We start from the raw sequence: 25925 nt of genomic DNA on the forward strand, positions 1-25925 counted from the left end.
GGGCTCCAAATTCATAAGAAGTTGCTGAATCAGGACTGTTGGCTTCTTCTGTGGAACTCTCCCATTGATGCATAATTCACTTCAGTTGAAATACAGTAATTTGATTCCACTAACTAGAGTTGAACAAAATAGACTTAAATCCAAGTACTCTAACATGACTGGGTTGTGATGAGGGTGAGGCTATGAGTCAACTTAAAAGCATGTCAGACTGGCTTAAGTGGTTTTGTGGCCAGCCCTGTAAATTTGTACTGCCCTCCAGGAAGACTCTTTTGTATTGATTGGAAAACATAATAGCTTCTACTGCAAATCAAACTCTGAGAATATTTTAGTGAGATCCCAGGGCAGTCCTTGCTCAGGATTCTCTCTCTGCCTCTGCACCTGCCATCTAGTGTCAGACCTATGTGCAGATATTTCTACCATTTTGCATGCAGTTTGGCTGTCTCACAGATAGATGGAGGACAGACCCTTTGCACACGGGGCATCCCAGGCCCAATTCCTGGCATCATCAGGTAGAGCTAGGAAAGGATTCTGCCTGAAATCCTGAAGAGCTGCTGCCTCAGAATTAACAGAATAAATGGGCCGATGGTGTGACTGGGTATTAGACAGCTTTCTGTGTCCCGGTCCAGCACTTCCATCTGTGTGTAGCAGCCCAGATATTTTGCAAAGGGACAAGGAACAAGACGGTGCTCTCATTCCACAGCTTTCCCAGAAACCAGCTGCACTTGCAGCCGTACCTTTCTCCAAATGGTGATGGGATAGTATTCTCTGTTGCACCTGAGGGAAGCATCCTAGTTTAGAAGAAACAGGGCAGGCCAGGTGGCACCCAGGTCTCACCCCTGCTACCTTGATGCCACCTACCAGCACCTGCTGCTTGACGCAAGTGCCTCATTCTGCCTAATTGTAGGGGAGGCCCTGATAACAGCCCTTAAGGGACTATTTGCTGCTTCTGCAGTATCTGTCATATTTTTACTTGCCCCTTGGAAAATATCTTGATTTGCAAAGGGCTTTTTCCTGTAAAGCACATAAGTCATGGAAATAGACTTTCTTTCAGTGGAGCCAATGAGATTTTTTTTCCTTTCAAGCCTCCCTAATGCTATATATAATTGTTCCTTTGGCAATTCATGTGATTTCTGTTGCAAGAAAAGAACCAGCCAATCACACGCACACAGCTAGATCATTACCAGGTCAGTCATAGCCTGATGGCGCATGAGATGGAACAAAGACCCCGTTGATACGGAATGTTCTATTTTAGGCATGGACGATCCAGAGAGACACATCTTCCATTTACAGAGCAAGCAGAATCCTTGCAGAGGCCATGTTCACATCAGTCTTTGCACAAAATGCAAAATTTCTGAGAAAAGTAGATGTTAAAATAAATGCAACTATAAACTGGATTTAGAGAATTTACTGTGTTTCCCGCCTGGTAATTTTTTGTGCCTGGTGATTCCTGTGAAGTGCTTAGTTCACAATTAACAGCAGAAGCTCAGTGAAATCTCTTGCCTTAAGGGTACTTAACTGTTTGATAGATTGTGCTGAGTGGGTTTAACTGGACACAAAACCAAATTATATCTGTAATCCATTAATCTTTTTAGGGCTGAAATAGGTTGGGCTGAGTTTGATTGATTGATATCATTAATTTATATAGGACTGAATTGCTATCAGCAGTGTTGGAAGTGCTGATCAAGCAACATTTATATCAAGAAGCCATGTGGTGGGTCAGTTGCATAGCTCCTTCCCATGCAGCCACAGCCTGGACAGGCAGGTGTCTGCAACTCAAATCTTGTTGGAAGAAACACTGAGGAAATGGCTCCAGCTTGGCCACTGTGATAATGAACGTATTGTGAATTGTGATTCATTTATGGTGTGCTAAAATCTAACTGATTTCTTTGTTTCTGCTTGCAGAGGATTTACAATACTGGGCTCACACACTGTGCAAGCAAATAAAAGGGACAAAGGTGAAGTCCAAGGCTATCCATATTTCCACACTGCTTTTTTATTTTTCCAGTCTCTTCCTCTTGATTTTCTTGGCAGCTGGAGAGCTCTAAGTGGTGAAATAAGGTCATAGATTAATTGACAACTATTCAGTAGCTGCCACACCACATAAGGAAGGGCAAGAGGGAACAGTGAGGTTGCAAGGAACAAAGAACCACAAAGGGTCTCCTGGCATTAAGTCATGCAGAATTATTTGTTCTCAGCAACTTCTCCACAGTTTGCTGTTGGGATTTTGCCTTAATTACTAATTAACTATTATTATTTAAACAGGTACATTTTACTCTAAATGATTGGGCTATCCTTGAGGATAGCCTAGGCTCTTTAAAATCTGAACAAAGATCTGTATGATCCATTCTACGTAAGAATTGTTTTCCTTACACATGATTACCCAGTACCTATTTAAGTTTTTACTTAAACAGAACCATGTTTGTGTTTGTTTTTAGCAGGTTTTGGACATTTAGCAGTCCTGAAGCAGGTTCCCATAACTATTGCAATTAGTTGTTTGGAGGCTAAATCTCACCTGTTCTGAAAAGTGCACATTGTCTGCATATATGCTTGCAAAGCAGAATCAAAGCTGGATTAGACAGATTAATGGGCTATTATCAATGACTCTTAGTAATTCTGGCTAGATGGAAGCTCCATGTTCAAAGACAGTATAATGCTAAATCCCATTAATGCTGGAAACACCTGATTGGCCACCATGGAGAGCTGGACTAGATCTTGGAATAGATAGGTTGTTGCTGCAATTTATCATGGTTTGTACATTCCCAGATCAGAGTTCTATCTCCTGGCCATTATGCTAGGCCATCTTAGGATGATATAGTATACGATGCCTTCAAAATAGATAGCAATTCAATTACAAAATGGTGCCAAATTTCTATTTGTAATTCCTTTGTTTCTTTGCAGGATTCTCCTCGTGACACATTTGTAAATGCTAATATGGGAAGTCCTGCTGGTCTTCGGCTTCTGGAAGGGACATATTTATTGGACCATGATGAATATTCCTTTCTGGGTGACTTATGTTGCTCACATGAGCACATGCTGACTAGGAAAGCAGGTTCTGATACAGTCCACTATGGATCAGGAGAAGATTTCCCAACCATGTCTCTTTCAGTGGTGTCTGAAGATGACCATTTCAGGCAGATGCCTATGGAAGATGAATATATGGACAGAATGCATCAAGGCCCCCATTATTTACCTTTACTGAGTCAATCTGAAAGCCAACCCGTGTCACCTTTCTCGGAGCCACTGGAAGTGGGGGAGAATGATAGCATAAGTCAGTGCTTCACAGGAATGGAAAGTTTGGTGGATCTAACAAGCCACTGCTCCTGTGGAATGGACCACCTTCAGGCTTCTTCACAGAAATGCCTGCAGAATCCGTCCCCCTGTAGCAACATGAGGAATGTTGACAACCAAGACGGAGCTGCCTCTTTGTTAATGCCAGAGGAGAGAAATGTTTGCACTGCCTGTGGAGCATCATGTAGAGAATTCATCAGCAAGCCTGGCAGTGCCACAGAGTCTTTCAAAGATAGTGGACCTTCTGCAATTGGCAATTGTGGCTTGGACTCTCTCTCTGTGGATCATAGTGGTTCAGGAAGCAATGCTGATACCGAAAGTGACCCATCTGATGGAAATGATACAAAACCTCAGAATGCAAAAAGAGTGTCTGAGTCAAACTGGAGCAGTTCCGATTTCCCAGCAGCGTCAGGTAAGCCTACATCCAGACATCTGTTATCTGCATGGTGAGAATGGGTGTGAACCTTCTAGTGTCAACCTTTCCATCGTACTTTTGGTGAAATCACATGCAGAGGGACACATAACAAAGCATGGCCATCTCCATCATGAATTTCCTTGGGGCATCTGACTAAATTCTGTAGGGAGACATGTGCCTGGTAGAGAGACATGGGATGGGTTCATACGATACCATAAGCCACCCTATCTGTAATCCAAACTAGCTTGGATTCCCATTTACAGGGGAAGTTGCACTTTGAGAATTGAGCTCAAATGTCAAACTGTTAACCTTCCATTTTATGAGGGTTAATATTTTCAGTTTGGGCTGAAAACTGTATGGATGCTCAGCTGAACTGTCAAAGTGAAATTATAGAAACATAGAAACAGAGCAAGTCAGAAGGGGCCTCCCGGGCCATCTAGTCTGACCCCCGGCTCCAGCCGGCTCCACTCACGACATGCCCACCATGTGCATGTCCAGCCTATCTTTGAACACCCTCACCGATGGGGCCTCAACCACCTCCCATGGAAGCCCATTCCGTACCCTCGGGGTCCTAACTGTCAGGAAGTACTTCCTGGCATCTAAATTGAACCTTGGTTCCCTGAGCTTTGCTCTGTTGGAGCGCGTCCTGCCTTCCTCTGCAGGGGAGAACAGGTCTCTACCCACCTCCGTGTGACACCCCCTCACATACCTGTATGTCGCCAACAGATTCCCCTCTTGAGTCTCCTATTCTCCAAGCTGAAAAGGCCCAGTTCTCTCAGTCTCGCCTCATATGGCTTCCCCTGCAAACCGGCCACCAACCTTCTTATGCCTCTCAGTGGGAATCCCAGCTGGTTTTGTATGTTCCCAAGAGACTAGCACCCCATGGGAACTTGCAAAAAACTGAGGGTACATTTGGGACATGTGACTTCTCCCCTCAAATCCCAAGGATCCTGCTGCAAAAGGGATGAATGATCCCCACAAACATGCACAAGCGATATGAAACACTCTGGGCTTTAGGACACGTTGGAACAGTGTTCCTTTTTGGCAGATAAACAGTGGGATGGGATGGGATGGGATGGGATGGGATGGGATGGGATGGGATGGGATGAGGGGGCAATGATCACAAATCGCAGGTATCTTGATTTTGCCACTAACCATGAATTGCTCAAGAATCAGCAAAAGCATGAACATTCAAGCCCCAAATCCCATTTTTAAAGTGAGGTCTGTTTTTCCCAAAAGTATCCAGGTGCAAATAGGATATGAACCCATATACTGGCCTGAGAAAAAGAAAACTGGAAAGCCCATCCAAACCCCATTTCAAAAACTGAGGGCTGAGTTTGATGCTAAGTGAACCATGCCAACCCTCTGCCAGAGGAAACCCCCTCCCGTTTTGAAGGTTCTCTTGAGGGTGGCAACAGGGGCACACCTGCGAAACCAGGGTGGAGGGGCACTGTGGACACTTGATCTTTCGCAAAGAAACCAGGGGCTCACCCTGCAAAAGGGGGGAAGAGCCCCTTCCCACAATTGTGATGATCAGCTGGGGCTTTGACCTGTCAAGGCAAAAAATGCACAAGTGGAGAATACGGACTTGCAGCCAGGGCAGGTCCTGAGCAGGGTCTGTACCTGCTGGATTTGGGCAACAGGCACCCACCCTAGCCACACCTAGTTCAGGGACTCCTTGTACTAACCTGATGTGAACAAATTGGTTAGGCCTTGTTAAAATAAAACAAGTGCAGTCATTTGCCCGCATTATTGATTAGAAAAATGAAAAGGGGACAACAATTGGCAGCCCTGGGGCATCCTTTATATTCCCCCATTGGAATTGTGAAAGTCCATTTTTTTCCCAAATGGTTTTTTTTAAAAAGGCCAGCTGCTGTGAGCCCAAAATGGTCCTTGGAGAGTAAAGGGAGCCTTTGCAGCTTGTGGGGAGGCTGGCAGTGGCTGTTGCCTGCTAGCCACTTGGCAAGGTTTCTAACACTCTCGCCAAGCAGCTTACCTATAGTTATGGTTGACCTACAGTGGGTCATATTGTTTGGGTTTGGACAACGGGACACTCATCCTGGGTTAAAGAGACCTTTCCGCAAGCTTGGTTTGCCAGGCTGGCTTACACCCTAAAAAGAAGCCACCCTAACAAGTTGTCCCAGACTTGCCTGACATGAAAGTTCACCGTGACTTATAAACCACAGACAGTTGTCACATCGTGTGAACCGAGGCATTGAAGTAGAAGCTAGAGGTAGCGTAATAGAAGCCCCTCACTGGGAGATGCTGCCTGCAGCAACAGCTTCATTTGTTTCATGGTAAGATTTGCCCTTCCATATTAATCCTGCACTTAATTTGAAGGACTGGGTGAATGAGCCAGGAATTTTTATTTTCTCTGAGATTCTGGAAATGGTCTAGACCCAGTGTGGTCACATGCTGGTGCCAGTGGTTTTTCTCCACCCAGCAAGGAAACCTCTATGTTCTGGCACTCTCTAGTCTGGCTAGCTAGCTGGCCAGCCAACTGTTGTGGTGATGGTGGAGGAATAAAAAGCAAATTCCGTCACCAGCCAAACTCCATTTACAAATAGAAATTTACTACTGAGCAGATAAAAACATTAGTTACGATTCTTTTTAAAAAATAGTTACCTTCTTTGCTGTATATAAACACTTGAACAATAATAACCTAGTGCATATTATGCAATATATTAAATATCCTAAATTAAGTATAAGAACTGGAATAGTTTGCATGCTGGCCCTGAGTTCCAGAGCTGGCACTGCACCATTAAAGATTTCAACCTTTAATTCCCTTTTTGCATCATTCATTCTACAGCCTCAGACCCACACAGTTAGAGATTCTGACAAACACTGGAGTTCTCTAGGATTTAATGTCTGATCACATGCCATGATCTGGAACCCTTGTCTGATCAAAATTTAATCCTAGATTGTTCTTCTACCACTGGTGAGGAACATTCAGAAGGCTTCCACTTGTGATACGAAGCTTAGAGGAGCCACTTACAGATCAACTAACCAAACCAAACAAAAAAGGAAATTCATCTCCACAAATAGGAGAAATGGGTTGCCAATTTGCATCTGGTAATGTATATGTATAGATGCAAATTTAGAAATGATTGTTCTAATTTAAATAGAGATATGGAATATCCTGCCACAGTCTGGAAACGTTGGCAAGGTGGCCTGTGTCATCTTTAGTGTGGTACCCAGGTGCTGTTGATGGGCAACTTCAAGGCCCATTTCTTCCTTTTGATGGTTCTTTATACTGGACTTGGAGTGGTCAGCCTTTTAAATAGAGATTAACTCCAGAACAGAGTATGGCTACCTTATGAAGCCTGGAGGTCTCTGCTAGGAAGCGGTTTTCAATGTTGCCATGTACACTCGATGGAAAGCTGGGCTGTGTGACAGCTACAGCGCCCATGGATTTGAGTTTCCCAGAGTGCAGTTTTCATGGATGTGACTCACAAAGCCCTGCATCCTTCATACTCTTTCCCATATTCCTCTGGTCAGAAAGCAAAGCACAGTTTGCAGCATCCTGAGATCTCTAGGCCCTGTGATTCAGTGATTCTGTGCCTAGGAAGAACCTGACAGAACTTGGACTTCACTGGGACCCAATCTGAGCTTTATTTGGAGCTTTGGTCTGCGATTTTGCTCTGGATTATTGCTGGACCTGATTTTGGGGAGCCTGCCCCCTCTGCTGATTTATTTCTATCAGTGACATTCAAATACAGTCTTTCAGGTCAGCACTTCACTTGGGAAGTACATAAAATATGGCAGAAAAGGTCAACTCTTCCTTTTAACTTGCTGAAAGAACTAATTATTTCAGGGCACAGATATAGTGCCCATGGGATTGGACTTTGTGAAGAGGGTAGAATTCACTCCTGCTCCTTTGCCTATAGTTAGTTGAAATGCACAGTGAGGTACAGCTTCTGGATATGTTTTCTGTGCCACACACCACTGGGGCCCAGTACAGATGTAATACTATGCAATCGTTTGACATCGGAAGTGCCACATGGGCTCCTGCATTCCTTCTCCGCAAGACCATTTTCCCAGCTGACCAGAACATGCACTGTGTATGTCCCAATCTTAATGCTGATCCTGGTTAGCTGCAAAGCTGTGGGATGGCTAGAATCAGATCTGAAAGCTTGAGTTTGAATTCACCATGCTTAGTCTTAAGCAGCTGCACATGTAACACTAGCCACAGTCAGCTCCTGAAGGAGGAGGCACGGCCGAGGCTGGCAGGGACACATGAAAAGCCTGCAAGTTACTCTACAGATCCTAACCCAGACTGGGTGGGGTAGATTGGCACTGAATACCTTTGGCCACAGCAGGACAGGTCTTTGTTTCTTCCAGCCCAGTTCAAGCACTGTCACTCTGCCACTGCCACTTGCCGAAGTCGTTACCCAGACTTTCCCACCCTGCTGCCCTTGTAGGGTTGGACTGCATGCCCCTTCATTGAGCATAACCACTGATGATGGGGATGATTGGATCATAATCAAACCCCTTTGGAGGGTGCCACATCAGGGAATGTGGCTGTTGACAGTGATGTGTCACAGGCGAAACTCTGCTGTTACCATCTGAATTAGAAGTTTTCCAGCAATGCAATATTCCCTTATAAAGGGAGCATTTGAGCTCAAATTGCTTTGCCCCATGGCACCAAATTTTCCTTTTGCACCTATCACTTCTTTTCTTTGAAACTTGACTGGCTGAGCACTACCCCCTCATTCTGCCATCTAAGCTTCCCGCAGTGCAGATTTCGTACAGTGCATGTGCACGAATTATAACTGTGTCCTTCCTTGTCTCCTCCCTTGCTCTGACACCCTCTAGGAAATGTGACTGGAAACGGAAACTCCACATTCATTTCAAGCGGACAAGTCATGAATTTCAAAGGTGAAATCATTGTTGTCTATGTCAGTCAGAACTCCCAAGAAGGGTCTGTGCCTCCTGAATCAGGTGATGACGGCTTGGGGAGCCCAGTGCAAGAGGAGAATCTGAACCGTTGTGAGACATTTGCAGGCAATGCTCACCAATTTAAGGAAAAATGTGCTGAAATTAATTCTGCTGACAGCAGGGACCACGAAGGACCTCCCAGTACTGTGAGAGGCTACCAGAGGACTTCAGGGCCTATTGTCCAAGAGGAGGATCAAAACAGGAAGTATCATTGTAATGAAGACTCACAACCTGTCCAAGAGGAAGGAAAGCAAGAACAGTTTCTAAAGTAAGCTTTGCACTGATGAAAACGAATGACTGCTTGTCGGTTTCTGTCACGCAGTTAAAAAGAACACTATCGATCACTCGATGCAGCCTGGAGGACAGGAACTGCACGGCATGAAGCAGCCAAAATCCTTACATTTGTTGATGAGATTGCAAGTTGTTGCGACTGGCAAATTAGTAGTAGGATCTTTGCTCTTCTTGGTGAGTCTCTGCTGTGGAAGCGGAGAGAATACTGCTGAAGGTTTTGATGCCATGTGGTATGTTTCTCTCAGTCTTCCAGCCACAAGCTGAACAGTTGGGGATTTCAGCACAAGATGTGTTGCTGCCACTGCAGGTGTCCCAAAACGGGGGGTTACATTCCCCAGCATCTTGAACAGGCTGCTAGAAGCTCTAGTCTAAACATTTGCAGTTAGCTAGAATAGTAGATTCAGGCTGTGTAGGAACATGGCATGAAAACACCAATTGTTGTGTTCTTCAACCATGAGGTGGCTCTGGCTTCATCACCTTTGCTATGGAGAAGAAAGACAATATTCCAGAGATGTAGTTCTTAGTCCCATGCTTTGAGTGGACCTTCTGCCACTTTTCTGATGGTTTGTTTTAAAAACACCACATCTGCATGCACTGATTTAAATTTTAATTCAACAGCTTGTTCTTTGAAAACAAAATGCATTTGAAAAGGGGCTGCAAAACTGGGAAACTCAAAACTCTGAGTTTAAATAGATCCGTGTCAGCATGTGCTCCAGCCAGTCAAGGCTGTTCTCAGCTGGCTTCTTCTGCAAGGCTGCAGAACTGGTATGGATTGAGTTTGGCTGTGGAGAGAAAAGTGTGCTTGACCAGAGCATGGTGTGTGTGTTCCCAGAACAGCTGTACTAATTTGATTTGCTGCGCAGCCTCTGATTCTGAACTAAAACACCGTAAGAAGAAACTGTAAACTTTGAACATGGGGTGAACCACTATAAATCACACTCTCATTAATAGTGTGAAGGCAGGCTGGGACTGCCAAGCAGCACTTTTCCTGAAGACATGCAGGAAGGACGTGGATGTGAAAGACAGTTGAGGAAGAACGGGGAAAGATGCAGGCATCGCCTGAATTAAAAACCATGCGGGTTGTGCAGTTGCATTGCATTGGCATGCAGACAGCCGTGCCTCTGCAAAATAACTTGCAGCTGATACAAATCCCAGCCTGCAGATAGAGGCTCCTACAAACATAGTTTAAGATTTCTTGGCTGAACTGGTGCTGGCCATACTGAGAACCCAGCACCACGGTGGGAATCTCGCAAAACTATTGAGATGTACATGATATATTCCTTTTATTCAAAATGACTTAAATTACACTCATGATTTTATGAACCAAAAAGTGGATCCTTACCTAGACATTTAAATCAATTTATTTGCTGAACAATCTGAATATTAAAACTTCACTAGTATGTGATGTTTCCCTCAGTTGTATCATTCATAACTAAAAGTTCCAAACTGCCTCAGCAATAACCCTTTCCAAATTTTTCCTTATTTCTAGCTAACTATAGTTCTGCCAGGTTTGTTTAGTTGGGTACAGAGCTGCAGTGAGCCATGCTTCTCCCTCCCAGCAGTATCAGTTTCATCAGCGTTTCTTTGCTAAGTCTTTATTGTTACATAGAAGTCTTTGAGACTACACAAAGCAAAATGTTGAACCCTGGAATTCTGTACCCAAAGCTTTCCTTATGAACCCTTCTGCATCTGTCCCTGGCAGGAGGAGCACTGTGCAACTGGGCATGCCATCACTCTTCCTGTTGTCTCCCCAGTTGGGCCACCGTACAATAGTGACATTTAACTATAGGGTCTACCCCATCGGGGGTCAGAGTTTCCCATCCAACACACTACCCATTTCCAAGTCTACTCCCTCAAGGTCTTGCAGCTCCTCCCCATTCCCATGGCCAAGTTGACTGTTCCGCTTACCTGTCCATGAGCTAATCTCACCCATAACAAACTAGCGGAGTCTCAGGACCTTGAACTGCAGCTGGGGCTGGGACTGTTTCAACAACCATCAGAGTCTGAATAGTCAGTCCCACCAGGAAAGGTAGCCTCCCATGGACATACCTCATCACTGGAATGGCCAGCCCCATCAAAACAGGCAGCCTCTTGTGCACACACCTGTGATCAGACAGGACAAGCAGGCAGGACAAGAGCTGGCAAAGGAAGACAGCAACTTCACTTGACTTATTCCCTCTCCCTCTGCCTTTATATATGGAGACAGAGGGGAAGGGGCAAATAGTGGGAAGGTCTCACACCACTTCTTTGCCAAAGGCTGATGCAAGACAAGAGTAAAGGCATCCCCACCGCAGATACTCGGAAGACTTGAAGAAGAGTTGCATCTTGTTCCACCTTTCACAGGCTTCTTGCTAAAGTCAGAAAGAAGCTACTTCTGCAAAGCCAGTATGAGGCAAGCCTGACCTTCTCGAACTTACCTGCTATTAGTGAGTTATTCAGAGGTGGGAGTTTGCCAGCAGATGACGGGTTATCACCATCGGCAACTTGGTAAAAGGATTTGTGGAGGCCTGGCCCAAAATGCAGCAAGTTGGCAGCAGGGATTGTGGGCGACTGTGGGGCAGTTGCTGATAATCTTCCACCTTCTGCTTCAGGTTTGGTGCATGCCTCCTGAACGTACACCACACAAGCAATCCCACCATAACCTTTTACTGGTTATGAAAGTCAGTTGGGCTGAGATAACACTGCTATACACACACTTTCTTGTAAGGAAACGCCATTGCAGTCACCAATAAACATGCCTAAAAGTGGACTGCAGATTGCCTAAAGCTACAGCCCAGTTTGCATTACTCAAGTGGCCTATTTGCCAACCCCACCTCCATGGTCAGCCCTGACCCACTCAGGATATGCAGAAACCTTCAGGTCAGTTTGTGTGGTTGCGGACCATGCCTGTTCCACTTGCCAGATTTTGTGGCGCAGACATCCTCTCCACTTTCCCACCAGTGATTTAGAGAGTAAAACGGTCCATCTTCCTTAGTGGCTGTGGAAACACTATTCATGTGTTAATCTTGAATATAGAACATGGATCCTCGTTCTATATTCTGGACTAAAGAGCATGGATTCAGACAAAATAATGCACGTGCTTTGTACACCTTTTTCCCTTTCCAACCTGGTATGCATAGAAGAGTTTGAATAGAAGGGTTTGAATGAGTTTGAGGCAATAGTACCAACGTTACCTACTGTACTGATGCGTGTGGGGAAGAGGTCTTTATTTCATAATTTATGGAATAAAATACTGTAAGTATATTTGATTATGAACAGCACACAGCATTCCACCAAAATCCGGAAAAGATGAAGATGAACCATATGCTGCAAATGAGTGTCGGAGAAGAATTTTCTGCCAGCGCTGGGTTGTCTCAGCCCCGCTTCAGTCCATCACAACTTATGCAGGAGCCAGAATGCTCCTAGGATTACTCCTGCTGCCCCCTGCTGGCCTTCTCAGCTGATTCAGCTGTCTCTTGACCGTCCACCAACAGCTATCAGTGGTGGATGCCTGCCTCTTTGCATGGTTCAGCAGCATTCAAGGGCATATGAGTGAACATTGTGGAGACATTCAAGAAGGCATGGCTTACTTCACCCACTTTTAAGGCCAGGGATTTATACTGCTATATGTTTCATCAAGAAGGCTCACATCATCTCACAACATAGAAAGCTGTCTTACACCAGACTGCCCACATAAGTGCTGAAGAGCCTGCTCTGATTCACAATACATCTCCAGGCAGAGGCAGAGGTTTTTCCCATCGTCCTTTTTTTAGTGGGGAGCAAAGTGACTGAACCTGTGCAAAGAACATGATAGCTGCATGTTGTAAGACTAGTCCAGGATGTTCCTGGACCTGTTTCCTTTAGAATTGCTAGGTACAACACAGAGAGTTTGCCTATCTTTTTAAAAGTATGCCACTGCAGCTTCTCTTGCATCAGCCTAGTCCTGTGGACAGCTTTGGATTTTTTAAAAATACGATGCAAGGAGATGGCACCAGCAGCGGGGGCTGAACATTACAATCTGACTGTCAGGTGTGCACTAGTTAATTCAGTTTGTACTCATAAGTCTACATGCTGCTCCAGAATTGAATGTGAAAAGAGTGACTTGAATGAATGATTAACAAAGCCTTGAAATGCCCCTTTATTCCTATAATTTTCTTTTCAGCATCTTTATTAAAATGCTCTAGATGGCAGTAGACATACACTTATCTGCAAGAACTTTTTCACTATGAGCTTTTCCACTGCAATGTATTCTCAAATCCATTTTAAGGAAGGAAAGCTGAAACATGCTTAAGGACTTTCAGGGACAAGTGACATCAAGCTCCAACTTCCCTTATGTCGACATATGGCCTCTTTCATATACTATAGTCCCCCTACCTGCATAAAGAGGGAAAAGATATAATGCACTGCACAAGGGTCTGTGATCCCTGTTCTTGTGTTTTGAAACTAAAGCATGCTACATGCAAATCATCCTAGAACTAAAACACACCAATTATAGATACGAAATTCCAATCCATAAAAAACATAAGAGCAAGCGTTATATTTTCACCCAGTCTGCTTTTACCATTGATCGTAATGCTAATAATAATATTCAAGGCCAGAGATCCTTTTATAATTGATACCTCCGGCATTGCTATTTTTCAATCAGCTGGAACTGGGTTATAGCTAAGAAGCCACATGGCACTAAATATCCCCACTAAAATCCCACATTAAAGTTAAATACCCCCTTTAAACTATCTTCTTTTTCATCAGGAATATGGAAGAATGCACTTTGCAATTATCTAATGAGAGTGCCCAGGTGTTTCACATAGGAATGCCCCTCTCTCAAAAGCACATCTCTTTCAAATCAAAGACTGCATCCTTCCCCATATCTTAAACCAAGCATGATGCTGCATGCTCTTGCAGAGCCTGCCAATTCCTTGGGGAAGAAACACATCATACATTCATTTCCATAACTTTAAGTCCAATCCAACTCTAGCATTTAAAAAAACAACAGAAAGTGCAATAAGGAACATAGAAGGCTTCAGGGCAGGGATGATGAAAGAGCAACCGTATCTGGTAGTGAGCCATAGGGCAGCTCAAGGTGAATGTGGGACATCTATCCCCTCTACTGCTGGCCAAGAGTCACAGAGGAAAATCTCCCAGTCTCTAATCCTGGATCCTCCGAGTCTGGAGAACTCAGGGTAGAAGTAATTTTCTTCCTCTTCTTCTGTTGTTAGCACCACTCCTGGGAGAGGAAGAGCAAACTGCAGGTAGTTTGCAGACATCAGACTTCAGAAGGAACAAAACTAAAGGAGAGAAGAGCTTCAACCTGGCATAGTCTTGTCATTTTCCCTTCTAAGGAGCTGCTTTCTAGAAGGGGAGGCTCACAGAGGAAAAGCTTTTTACAGACTGAAGGGAGTAATTCTAGTAACAAGTGGGACCTGCACAGGAATGGTGGGTGTGGCGGAGCACCCGGATGCCCTTTCCCAGGTCACTCTATTCCATCCCCCACCCTCATTTTGTGTGTTGAGCTGCTTTACAGCTTTTCTTTCTCAGGTTGCCTCCGCATCACTTTAACCACTGATTTTAATTTATTTAATGTTAATGGTGTACATAGTTGTCCTTTAACTCACTCTATTTATTACTTTTCAATGGCCACTATGATGATTTTATATGATGTTTTATTCTTTTGAAGAATTGTTTTTGGTCGCTGTTGTAAGTCACCTAGCGATCTGTCGGGGCAGTTGGCAGCATACAAGCAGAAAAATAAATAAGAATTAGAATTTCGCTCCTTTTCCAGGGATTTGGAAGGGAGAACTATTTTTTCATCTCAGTTCATCTGGTATTTTTCCCTCCCATTTTTTCTGGGTTTCCATGGCCTTTGCATTTTCAGTTCAGTCCTTTGGCAGGGGCACCAAAAGATGGCAGCCCCACTAATTTTCTCCTGTAAGCCTATGTTCTAGCCCCTAACAGATTGTGAACCCAGAGGTGGTTACCTGTCCCTGTTATGAACAAGGACTTGTCATGTAGGGATCGCAATCAGTTCAACACATCCCCTCGGCCCCAATTAAGTGGACAGGGATTTTTAAAATGTTTGTGCCACCTGTGTTTTTTGCAAGACCCTGAATTAAAAATAATTTTCAAGAACCACAGATGGTGGTGTAGGAAGAAGTTGTTCAACAAAGTTTGCTGCAACACATACTCTGCATAACCTAAAAAGGAAAAGCAAATTCTTTCCCACTCCTCTCAGAAAGTGTTCATTCATATGCAAATGTATGTAGATCTCATTATTCTGATCCATCAAATGTAAGTTAATCATACAACAACAACTCTTGGCTATATTTTAAAACCTGTTATTCATCTTGGTAAATGCAATCTTGACAAGGCAATCATAATATCAGAGTATGCAGCAGTTCTTGGCAAGGTTTGTTGATACCTTTTGAAACTGGTATGGCAGAAAAGAGCTTTCAGTTTGGATTTATACAGACTGTTTGAATTCAGTCAAGTACTTTAGATGCATTCTTTGGCTGACAGAAATTGCTCAGCAGGGTGTTTGAGTGGATTTGTGTAATGTTCTATAGACACAGCACGAGGAGTATATAACAGATGTTAAAAATCTGGGAGGGAAAAGGAGGAAAGAATTGCTCTTATCTTGAGCTATTGCACAACATATTAAAGGGCTGTGGCAAATGTGGTTAACAGCAGTTAAGTCTCCATTAAGTGTCTATCTGCTACCCTTAGTTATCGGTTCCAACTCAGAAAACCAAAATTCAACGTGAGGTACAGCTTCAGAATTAACAAAAATGAAAAGAGTTTCACCAAGGGATAAATGCATTCCATAGCTTAAACTATTTTTGCAAATTCTTTCCACGGGTAATAGCTATTTAAAATATATCCAAAGCAATCGCCATTATATACTGCAATGCCCAGGGTATAAGAATGGATCAAACACATGTTTCCATTCTTATGTATGAATGCAATACACTAGGCATGTGAAGTGAAAGGCAGCACTAGTTTCTGTATGAGTGTTTTTAAGCTAGATAATGCAGGGAAGGCACATTCAGGATCAAAGTCATGGTTTGTAAGGGGTTTTTTTAAAACCATTTTCTCTACATTGCAAATTCAGTGAAAATGCCTCTCCTAGCAATTGAGACCTAGCTCTTGGTTGGGATAAGCAAATACATCCCATTGGCACCCATTGGATTTTGAGGAGTGTAACTCATGTGACCTAAAATCCAGAGCTGAGGACTGAACAGGTTGGGAAGAATTACAGACTGTATATAAATTTGCCACCAAATGCCACCATGATGTGCCAACCATCCCATCCTGAAGAGATATGAGCAGATCTGGAAGGAGAGGGTTGCCACTAAATTTACTATAAACAGCCCAAGGAACAGTGTACATGAGAGATTGGTAGAAAACCAGTTTACTTCTAAGGGGAATACAACATATCAGGATATCATATACCACATGCATTGCTTTCACCGATCTAATTAGTTTCATAATATGAATGAGTTGTTTGACATCTAGTTAATGAATCATTCCTATTTTTCATAGATTATTATGTCGAAGATTAAGTTTAAGATAGATGCAATGTGTGGGGGTGTATTTATACATAAGAAATTATACGGATCGAGGAATAAAATGTTATTTATATTAATTTCTACAAAATGATAACAAATATATACACTTTGTTTCACTGCTCAAAAAATATGCCTAGAAAAGTACAGATCTGACTTCAGTGTTAAAATAAGGTGAATGTTTTAACCTTTAATCTAAAGCCCATATCATCCTTCCTACAGGCATTAAGTACTTTAGGCCACAGACCTGAGAGTAATTGCCATTACAGTCGCTGGAGCTCACTTCCAAGAAGACCTGCCTGGGATTGTGCAGTTAAGAGCTTTTGAGGGTTCCTCTGTCAGTTGTGTGTTGTGGGGCTGGGCTCTTTAAGTTGATTTTTAATGACCACTTTGAAATGATTTTAACTTATATGCAATAGCAGCTTTTAACAAATGGCAAAGCAGGATAAAGCAGGAGTCAAATCTACAGTGAGGAAAGGGGAGGGGGGTGTGGAAGATGCAACAAGCACCAGCACCAGCACCAGTGCCCTTTCACACCCCTTCTGCCATTTCGAGCTACCACCCTATCAGATGAGTGAGATTCAGTGCAGATTTTCCGGTTGCTGCTGATCCTCGCAGGAGATGCCACTCAAGCCCGACCGACTTCCACCACAGCCTATGTTTTCCACTTTGGAACCACCGTTTCGTGCTGCACTTTCCCCATTCCCTCCCATTCCCCACATGTTCTGCCTCAGATACACACCTGGCACAGAAGCAAAGCCCCGTCGAAGGCAGCAAGGCTCACCCTGTGCAGGAAGACACAGAGACGCAGGTCCCGCCGATTTCTTCACTCCCTTGCCAGCGAATATATTCAGGCACGCGCACACTTTCCTAGCCGAGAGTAACCCGCGCTGCAGGCCTCCAGCCAAGCATCCACTGTCCCTCCGGAAACGCTCCGAGTTTCACTTTCGTTCAGTAGCTCCTGCACCTGCTTAAGTTTCATTTCTCTGCCTCTCGCGCTCCGTGCGGGCGGATGCCTCCTCCCGTCCTTCCCAACAGAGTCCTTGCAAAAAGGGCACATCCCTTTCCTTCCCCAGTTCGTTCCTTCTTAACTCTTCATGTGGTTGATAAAAATGAGTATTACTTCAAATGCTGGGGCTTACTTTGAAAGCCCAACACATGATGAAAGCCTGTCTCTGTGATGGCTTGGCTTTTCAATCAAGGACGTGCCCAGAAATCTGCACCTGGCAGGAGGCCCCTTTGCGGGCTCCTCACCTTCCTAAGTTTGGTGGGTGGTATCCGGGGAGAAGCCTCTGCAACCCTGGTACCCCCCCCCCCCTGCTCCACCGGAGTGTCTTCCCAGCTGCAAGGTTTCCTTGGTGTCTACCCTGATATCTTTTTTGGGTCAAGAGACGTCTCATTTTATTATTATTTTTAAATGAAAGGCCTTTTAAAACATCACTGGATAGCCCAATCCTGCATGTTTACTCATGTGTTCAATGGAGGTACCTGAGGTAAATGTGCTTGGTGTTGCAGCATGAATTTAAGTATTATTTATTTATTAAAGCTTTTCTATCCTGTCCCCTACAAACCTTTTGGGATGGCTTACAATTGGTTTGGGTTTTGCCCTTTCTTCTTAGGCTTCTGTATACTCCATCCTGCATATATTTTCTTGAATTTTAGACCCATGTCCTTCAATGGAGTAATTGCAGGCTAATCATGCTAATGATAAAAACCAATTATAATTGGTGTACATGCCATCCAATTTTGCCTGGTATGTACTTTTTCCCTTATTTTCAAACATACCCTGCCTTATCTTCAAACAGTTCAAGGCAACTTGCTGCAAGTCAACAATTTACGGTACAATCTGATCTACATTTATATGAATGAAAGTCCTACAACTCACAGTACTCCCTAGCTAGCCATAATCCCACAATCTCCTCTCCTCTCCTCTTCGTAATTGTGTTTTTCCCGGAAAATAGAAGAAAGGAGCAGCTGCATTAAATTCTGCACATAGGCCATTTAGTTTTTGACTGTAGCCTATCTATATTTTTGCCACTGTGGAAGGGCAGTTTGAAATGTTTTTATTCAGGCACCATAAACATATGTTTATTCAGAACAATAAGGTAAAAACTTGCCTTATCATGAATGAGCTCTGCATGCATCCATGAAGTGTATTTCATTGTTTGGGTCTTCCCACAAGCACGAGTGGATTAACAAACCACATCATTTCAATTGGCAATCCTGGTTTGTTGCTCAATCTACAAGCCAGGCTTACAAACCAGGGCTTGTCCTTGGTTTACATATCCTGGCTTGTTTAGGAGTAACAAGCCACAATTCCTAGTGCACATGACATACAAACCATTCCATGGCTTTTAAAAAAAAGCTGCACTAGCAAAAGGAACTTGTTCACAGACCTAATTCCACACACACGCACACAAAGCTATTGATCTATTTGTGCTCCATGCTTAAACACTGGCAATCATTGTACTGGAGAACAGTTGATAAAAATATGATTATGACATTTATGGAATGAGAGCCAGTGTAATGCAGTGATTAAAGAGTTAAATTGGGATTCAAAATATCCAGATCGTGTCCCAACTCAGGCATGAAGTTCACCAGGTGATTTTGGGCTAATCACTGACTCTCAACTTAGCCTACCTTGCAAGGTTGTTGTCATGAAAAATGAGAGGGATCATGTAAGCTTCTATAGGTTCCTTAGAGAAAAACTGCCAAACATAAATATAATGAAATAAATGAACGAAATGGTTTTACGGGCGAAATAGTTTTTTATGCCTTTGAAATGCGAGCTGCGTCTGATTTGCCCCTGTTGACCTGGGAGTTGCAAGGCCCAGCTGGAGCATCCATAATTAATTAGAAAGCGCTTGCCAGCAATGATAGTCTCTCTCTAGGACCCAGCGGGAAGTTCGCCAACAGGGCTGGGTGGTCGACCCGAAGCTCTTAAAACAGTGAGAGGTGACGCAATGCGCGAACCTCCCCTCTGATTGGCTGGAGCGCAACGTTCGGCTTCTATCGCGCCCTCTCCTGTCTCTTCCTCTTCCCCCTCCCCCGCTTCCCTCCCGTTCAGTTCAGTTCGCGCCGGTCCAAGCGAGGAGGAGAGCGGCGTTCGGGACCTGCGCGCTTTAGTCTTCCTTCCCCCCCCCCCCCCCGTTCGCTCTTCCTTTGCTGGCACGCGGGTCCTCACGCGCTCCCTCAAGAAGCCGCTGAGAGGAGGAAGAGGAGGAGGGGCGGCGGCCATTCCGGTCGTCGCCACCCCTTCGCCGAGTGCCGTTGCAAAAGCCCCTACCCTGCCTCAGCTCTGGGTGGGAGGAGGAAGGCGATGAGCGGCGGCGGCGGGTCTTGACGACGACAGCGGCGGCGCTGTGCCCGCCCCGTTCACTCCCCTTTCCCCTCCCTTCATCTCGAGGATGCTGAAGATGAAGCTGCCGGTGAAGCAGCAGCAGCAGCGGCAGGCGATGAGCCATAAGGAGGTGGAGGAGGACGGTGAGGGAGCGGCAGCGGGCGTTGCGCTGAGGGACTGCGCCGCCGCCAGTGCCGGCCTGGCCAGTCGCCCGCGTCGAAGCGGGGCCGGATCAGGGACAGCGGTCTCGTCGGGCGGCGGCGGCGGCCCTGCTCCGCTGCTGCGCTGCCTCTGCGGCTGCTCGGCCGGAGGCGCCCGCGAGGCTGTCTACGAGTGGTTCGGCCTGGCACTGGGCTCGGCTCAGCGGCTGGAGTTCGCCGTGGGGCTGCTCGACCTGCTCAACCCGCTAGAGCTGCGCTTCCTGGGCTCCTGCCTGGAGGAGCTAGCCCGAAAGGACTACCACTGCCTGCGGGACTCCGAGGCCAAAGCCAACGGCGCTGGGGCGGCTGCAGGCGCCGCCGACGCTTCCTCGTCAGGAAGCAATCCCAGCCCTCCGGGCACCGGCCCCCCGCAGCAGCAGCCGCAGCTCCTCGCAGCGCCGCCGCCGCCGCCGCCTTCACCTCCTCCCCCAGCGGCTGCAGCGGCTGGCTCGCCCCCTCCCGCTGCTCCCCCGCTGGGCGGCAGCGACTTCCGCGACCCGGCGGTGCGTTCCAAGCTCATCGTCTACTTGGCGCTGCTGGGCTCCGAAAATCGCGAGGCTGCCAGCCGCCTTCACCGCCTCCTGCCCCATGTGGACGCCATCCTGCAAAGCTGCCGTCCCCTCGGCCCGCTGCGCCCCAAGGAAGAAGGCGAGGAGGACGAGGAGGTGGCCGTGACGGGGCCTGGGCCGGTGGAGGGAGGCCTGGGGCCGGTGGCGCAGGAGGAGTTGCTGTTGCTCTTCACCATGGCCTCCCTGCACCCTGCCTTTTCTTTCCACCAGAGGGTCACGCTCAGGGAGCACCTGGACCGGCTGCGGAGGGCCCTCTGCCGGGACGTCGAGGAGATGGACGGGTTCGCTTGCCTTGCGAGTCGGGTGAGGATATCCCTTGCGCAGCGCGGCCCCTTGGCAGCCCCCTCGGCCCCTTGCTAAACCTGCGTGTCATGAATGGAGCCTTCCTGCCACCATCTTCCCCTGCCAGGACCGGCTCCTAGGAGAACTTTCCCTTGTGACATAATAGCGCTTTGAGTCGGGACAAGCAACTGGAGCTGGGTTCAGATCTCTCTTGCCTTCTCAGCGTGGCCCTCGTTACATTAGTAGTTGGACGGGGAACTGGTGGGCGGGCAGAGCTGATTCTGCGCGTTTGTGAGTCAGCTGGGCCCTGAGGGCGGCTTTATGTTTTCCATAGCGTGGGGTACTCGAAGGGTTGGAGTCTTGAGACATCGTAAATTAATAGATGCATTTCTTGCAAGCGTGAGATCTGCTCTTCACAGACCTTCTGGCCTTGTAGAAAGTGTTCCCAAATTGTTCCTTTATACATAGAGCTGGAGGAATTTTCCTGTTAAGTTTTCCCAAGTCATGACAACCTTTAAAAAGCTTATTGGTTATCAATGCAAAATTATTGTGAGCCAATACAGATTCCTTCATTGTTTTTTAATATTCTGTATTTTCACTTGCTGTTAGCCAGCTTGGAGGTCTGAGGTTAAGTAAAACACAGGATATAAATATTTAACATCAATAGTTCTGGCTTTAACGGCTATAAAATCAGCCATACCAGCTTTTAGGTCCTGTCACATATATTTAAAAAGGTGTAAAAATTAGGGGCTCATTTGCTATTTGGAAAGCATAGTTCACAAAGCCCCCCACCTTTGTGTGGTGCTGAAATATCTAATCTCCATTAAAAGTTCATTTTCTATTATTTCTAAAAGACACTGCAGCATTGTTAGAATTATATAACTGCCACAGTGGCTTGCATGCACATATGGGCAAGAAATAATTTTCAGCAGTAACTTAAAAGTTGTTACAGTTGAAATAGGAATATAAGAAATGTTCCCCAGGAGCAAACAAAAGAGCTATCTAATCTAGCATCTAATTTCAAATTGTAGCTAAGTAAGAATCACACTTACTCTCATTCATTCACAAATACATACACCTGTTCATGCCCTCCCTCTTTTCCATTTCTCACCCCTAGTTTTATTCTTGCTTCTCCTTCACCCCATTATTTGTGGTAGGGACTTTGAAAAAAGTCTGCATTGCATGAATGAGACTCTTCTTTCTTTTTTGCAAGCATAGTTGGGATTGGGAGGAGGAGGCTGTGGGCTGGCAGTTCTCCACGCCTGCTCTATTAGGTAGAGTTCTAGGCTCATCCAGCTTCACAGGTGAATTTGGGAAAAAGGAGTGCCAGAAGCACACAGAGCACACTACCTGCATATTTTATGCAGCACAGTGCAGCCATGAGGGAATGGGAAAAGGGCTTGATTAATTTAAGTGTGTGCTCCTTTAGAGTATTACTCTGGTGTAGAATGTAATGTTTGAAATGCTTGAAAAGCATATTTCAGAAGGTCTTGAAATAATCATACCTTGTAAATGAACTAGAAATGTTTGTTGTATGCTTGTTTGGAAAATAGTTGTCTTTTATTTTCCATACTACATGCATGTACTTCTCAAATGAAGTGGTTAATTGTAAAAATGTCCTCAGAGTTTCCTCTGAGAACTTTTGTATTAACCATGATTTTGGTGGTGTACCACCACTTTGCTTCATGTATCATGTATTTTTGGAATGGAAGAAGGAAGAGAAAAACAGCTTGAAATTATTTTGTTTAGATGAACACTGAAGTTTATTAACCCAAACAAAAAACATGAATCTGTAGGAAACCAAAACACATTTTCTAAAAGAATATGCTGAAGAACACTTAGGTCTCCTACTGAGGTATACATTCAAACACTTAGATCTCTTACTTCAAGTACATACAAAGGTGTGTTAGTTGGATTAGAGAGATTGGGGGGGGGGTGTATTATGCACCATCAAGTCATCTGCAAGTTATGGTGACCCTATGAATGAAAGCTCTCTAAAATGCCCTGTCCATGACAGCCCTGTTAAGCTTTTGCAAATTCCAGGTTCCCCTAGCAATTTCCTTGGCAATATAATTCCAGTAGTATTCTGCATATTCACTGGCTTCTGTTCCTAATCAAATACTGATGCTAGGAAACTGCTAATGTTGAATCTGTCATTCTCTTTATCTGTTTATCCACAAGACACTGTTTCTCAAGAGTCCTGTTTGTATGCAGAGAAGCCAAGTTTTTAAAAAACCATAATTTATATAATGACATGATTTCCTTAGGTATTTGTGTCAAGAGAAAGTGTGTAAATCCATGTAAGCATGCAACCCATAATGAAAAACATCTCAGCAAGCATCTTGTTTGAAGCACTTGAATTTGCTATAGCCACATCAAGTTAGTCAAATCACTTCCACATTTACAGTTGACCAGGTTCTGATAACAGACCCTGTGGGTACTAAGTTGTATGTTCAATCTTTGTTTGGAATTGTCATGTGGGTGAATCTGGCAACTAGGGCCATGCTTTAGGTGTAGTAATGGGTTGAGGATATGTTGTCAATGAACCATGAGTCGATGTGAACCCATGAACGTGTAAACTCAAGCCATTCCAACAAACCATGGTGGATTAACCATTAACAAGCCACAGATCACAACCCCAGAAAAGCAGGGATTCTTTTTGTGGGTTTTTCATGGTTAACAGGTCATGGTTTGTTGGTACAGCTGAGTGCACACAACACAGGAACTGACAGTTCAACAACAATCCACAGTCAACCCATAGTTTTAAGTGAGTTATGGGCTGAGTGATGTGGTTTTTTTAGCTCATATAATTGGTAAACACCACAAACTGATTGCTCTCCAGGTTTGCAGAACACAGCAGTCCTCAAATGTAGGTTCAAAACAGTGGCCACATATGCACCATAATCTCATTCATGAAGCCCCATCGAGCAGGGAAAAAATCTCACAGGTGCTGCTATCTAACCTTTTCAGATATTAGGCACATACCTTAATTTGACCCAAACTTAACATTGCATAGATTATAGATGTTCTTGAAATATATTTCTGAGGAATGTTAAGTCGAGGAGTGTGTGTGTCTCCTCAGTGTTTGGCGGGGGTGGGTAGCAATGATTGGGTTGAATTTGATTTAAAAAAAAAAATTACACCGAGTGTGAATTGTGTTCATGCTAAATATTTTTATTTTCCCCACCTCAATTTAGAATTTTCCCCATAACTGCATGCCAAGAAATGAGAGCAATTTACTTGAACAAAGAGCACAACGTGATAAGCTTATGGTGGCCTCCCACAGACCACAGCAAGAAGGTAGGTAACATTTTATGTTTTGGGACATTGTACACTTAGCAGTGTTGTGTCCATTCTTGTGTTGGCTGCAGACTTCACACAATATGCTTGTCATGGGAAACGAGGCACAATCATCCGGTCAGTCTGACGGGGAGCTAGCATTTCTCCCTACTTCAAAGCTGTGTATGTCACATAGTAATCCCAGTTCTTTAGTTCTAAGATGCGGGGTATACCTGCAGATTGTGTGGCAAAGGTGTGTAGATACTTTAGCCATGTAATAACAGTTGTTCTGCCTCTGCTGGTGACTTCCATTTTTGGCTTAGCTTGACCTTTGATCTTCTGAATTCTAGTTATATGCAGTGGTGGGATTAAAACATTCAACCCCTATATTTTTCTTCAGAAAACTTTCTGCTGTTAGATATACAGGTGAAATTAGGCAGCTGGAATTGATATAATGGTCTGGTTCTCAAGGCATTACAGCCCACCATGGCCTAATCTACTCGGGTTTGTAGTACCAGTTTGCCATGTCTTGTTTTGTCATGCAGACCCAGGCCACAGGAGTTGCTTGAGACCTAGACAACCTCAAATACGGCATGGCTTGCTTTAGGATTACCTGGGTTTGCACAACACAAGTCATCCTGCACAACACAATAGTTTTCACTGATAAATTAAGCCAGGTAGGCTGTCCACATGTACAAACAGACTTAACACTAGTCAAATCTAAAATTCCAAGTTATAATTCATTTTTTTTAAAGTGACTATTCTTAGGGAGCACAAATGCTTGTGTGTGAAACTCATAAAGCATATGCTATAGTTACCATATTTTCTTTGTCTTCATTTTACTTAAATCCCCAAATAAATATATGGGAAGCATTTTTAATGAATTAGCAGCAGCAGCTTAAAATATTTGCTGCTGCTAATCATGATGATGATGATATAATTTGAATTGATCTTTGGATCTCATATAATTTTAAAGCATATTTTATTGATTTTTCCTAATTCAGTTCAATTACTTTTAGCTACTGAGAAAAGATACATCGCATGCAAAATTAAAATAGCATTCTTTAGTTTTGTTCTTTAAAAATCAAGTAGCTAAATCAGATCTCAGTCATTTAGGACAGTGGAAAAAATCTAATTTTTCCCCAAAAAATCCACATCACCAGCTATTTGTCCAGCTGTAGACTGTAAGCATGTCTATTTTTGCCACTTCTAATACTCTTTCATAGGCATATTGTAACAAAACATAGCTCTTTACAGCAGTGAAGAGATTAAAAGGATCTGTCTTGAGGGTGTGGTCATTTACAAAAAGCAAAGAGAAGGCACATTCTTGACACCTGCTTCCATCCCCTCAGCTCTCATTCATTATTATATCTGCACCTGGTTTGTGATCCTGGCTTTTAAAGACAACAGGCCAGGATGCCTGATTTTGGTAACATTCTAGCCAAACTATTTTCCCTTTGCTTAGTGTAGGGGTGGGTGACACACATCCAGTGGACTGCCTGCAGACTACATGACCCCTTGGACCATGTATCTCTCCTTTCCACTGCTATTTATCATCAAGCTGTCAAGATACTGTTGCAGAAACATGGGCACCTTGTTGCCAAAATAAGGTTCATTACTGCTAAGGAAGTTTAAAATGCCCATATCTGAAAACTAGTGGGATTTGGCTTCCTTAGGTATCTGTCACTGGTTTTTGGCAGTGAACTGATTTTCTTTGCCAGCACTCAGCAGGTTGTGATCCTTGGATGAACATGTCTCCTGGTCTCTCATGGTTGCTATGCCTGA

The 25925-nt window shown here is 44.5% G+C and overlaps 2 protein-coding genes across 4 annotated transcripts in view; both read left to right on the forward strand.

Moving 5' to 3' along the window:
- Positions 1-10332, forward strand: part of TNFRSF11A (TNF receptor superfamily member 11a) — a 42869-nt gene extending 32537 nt beyond the window's left edge. The window contains exons 8-10 of the mRNA XM_044426530.1: positions 1903-1955; positions 2899-3700; positions 8519-10332. Coding sequence (XP_044282465.1) covers positions 1903-1955; positions 2899-3700; positions 8519-8913 — 1250 coding nt within the window. The 3' untranslated portion in view covers positions 8914-10332. The remainder of the gene's footprint in view (positions 1-1902; positions 1956-2898; positions 3701-8518) is intronic.
- A 9234-nt stretch (positions 10333-19566) lies between these two features.
- ZCCHC2 (zinc finger CCHC-type containing 2) overlaps positions 19567-25925 on the forward strand; it is a 64380-nt gene continuing 58021 nt past the window's right edge. For all 3 annotated transcript variants that reach the window (XM_044426492.1, XM_044426491.1, XM_044426493.1), the window contains exons 1-2: positions 19567-20882; positions 24059-24161. In XM_044426492.1, the coding sequence (XP_044282427.1) occupies positions 19878-20882; positions 24059-24161 (1108 nt within the window). In that variant the 5' untranslated portion in view covers positions 19567-19877. The remainder of the gene's footprint in view (positions 20883-24058; positions 24162-25925) is intronic.

Source organism: Varanus komodoensis, unplaced genomic scaffold (genome assembly GCF_004798865.1).
Source record: "Varanus komodoensis strain SLA01 unplaced genomic scaffold, ASM479886v1 scaffold17, whole genome shotgun sequence".
Classification (NCBI taxonomy): domain Eukaryota; kingdom Metazoa; phylum Chordata; class Lepidosauria; order Squamata; family Varanidae; genus Varanus; species Varanus komodoensis.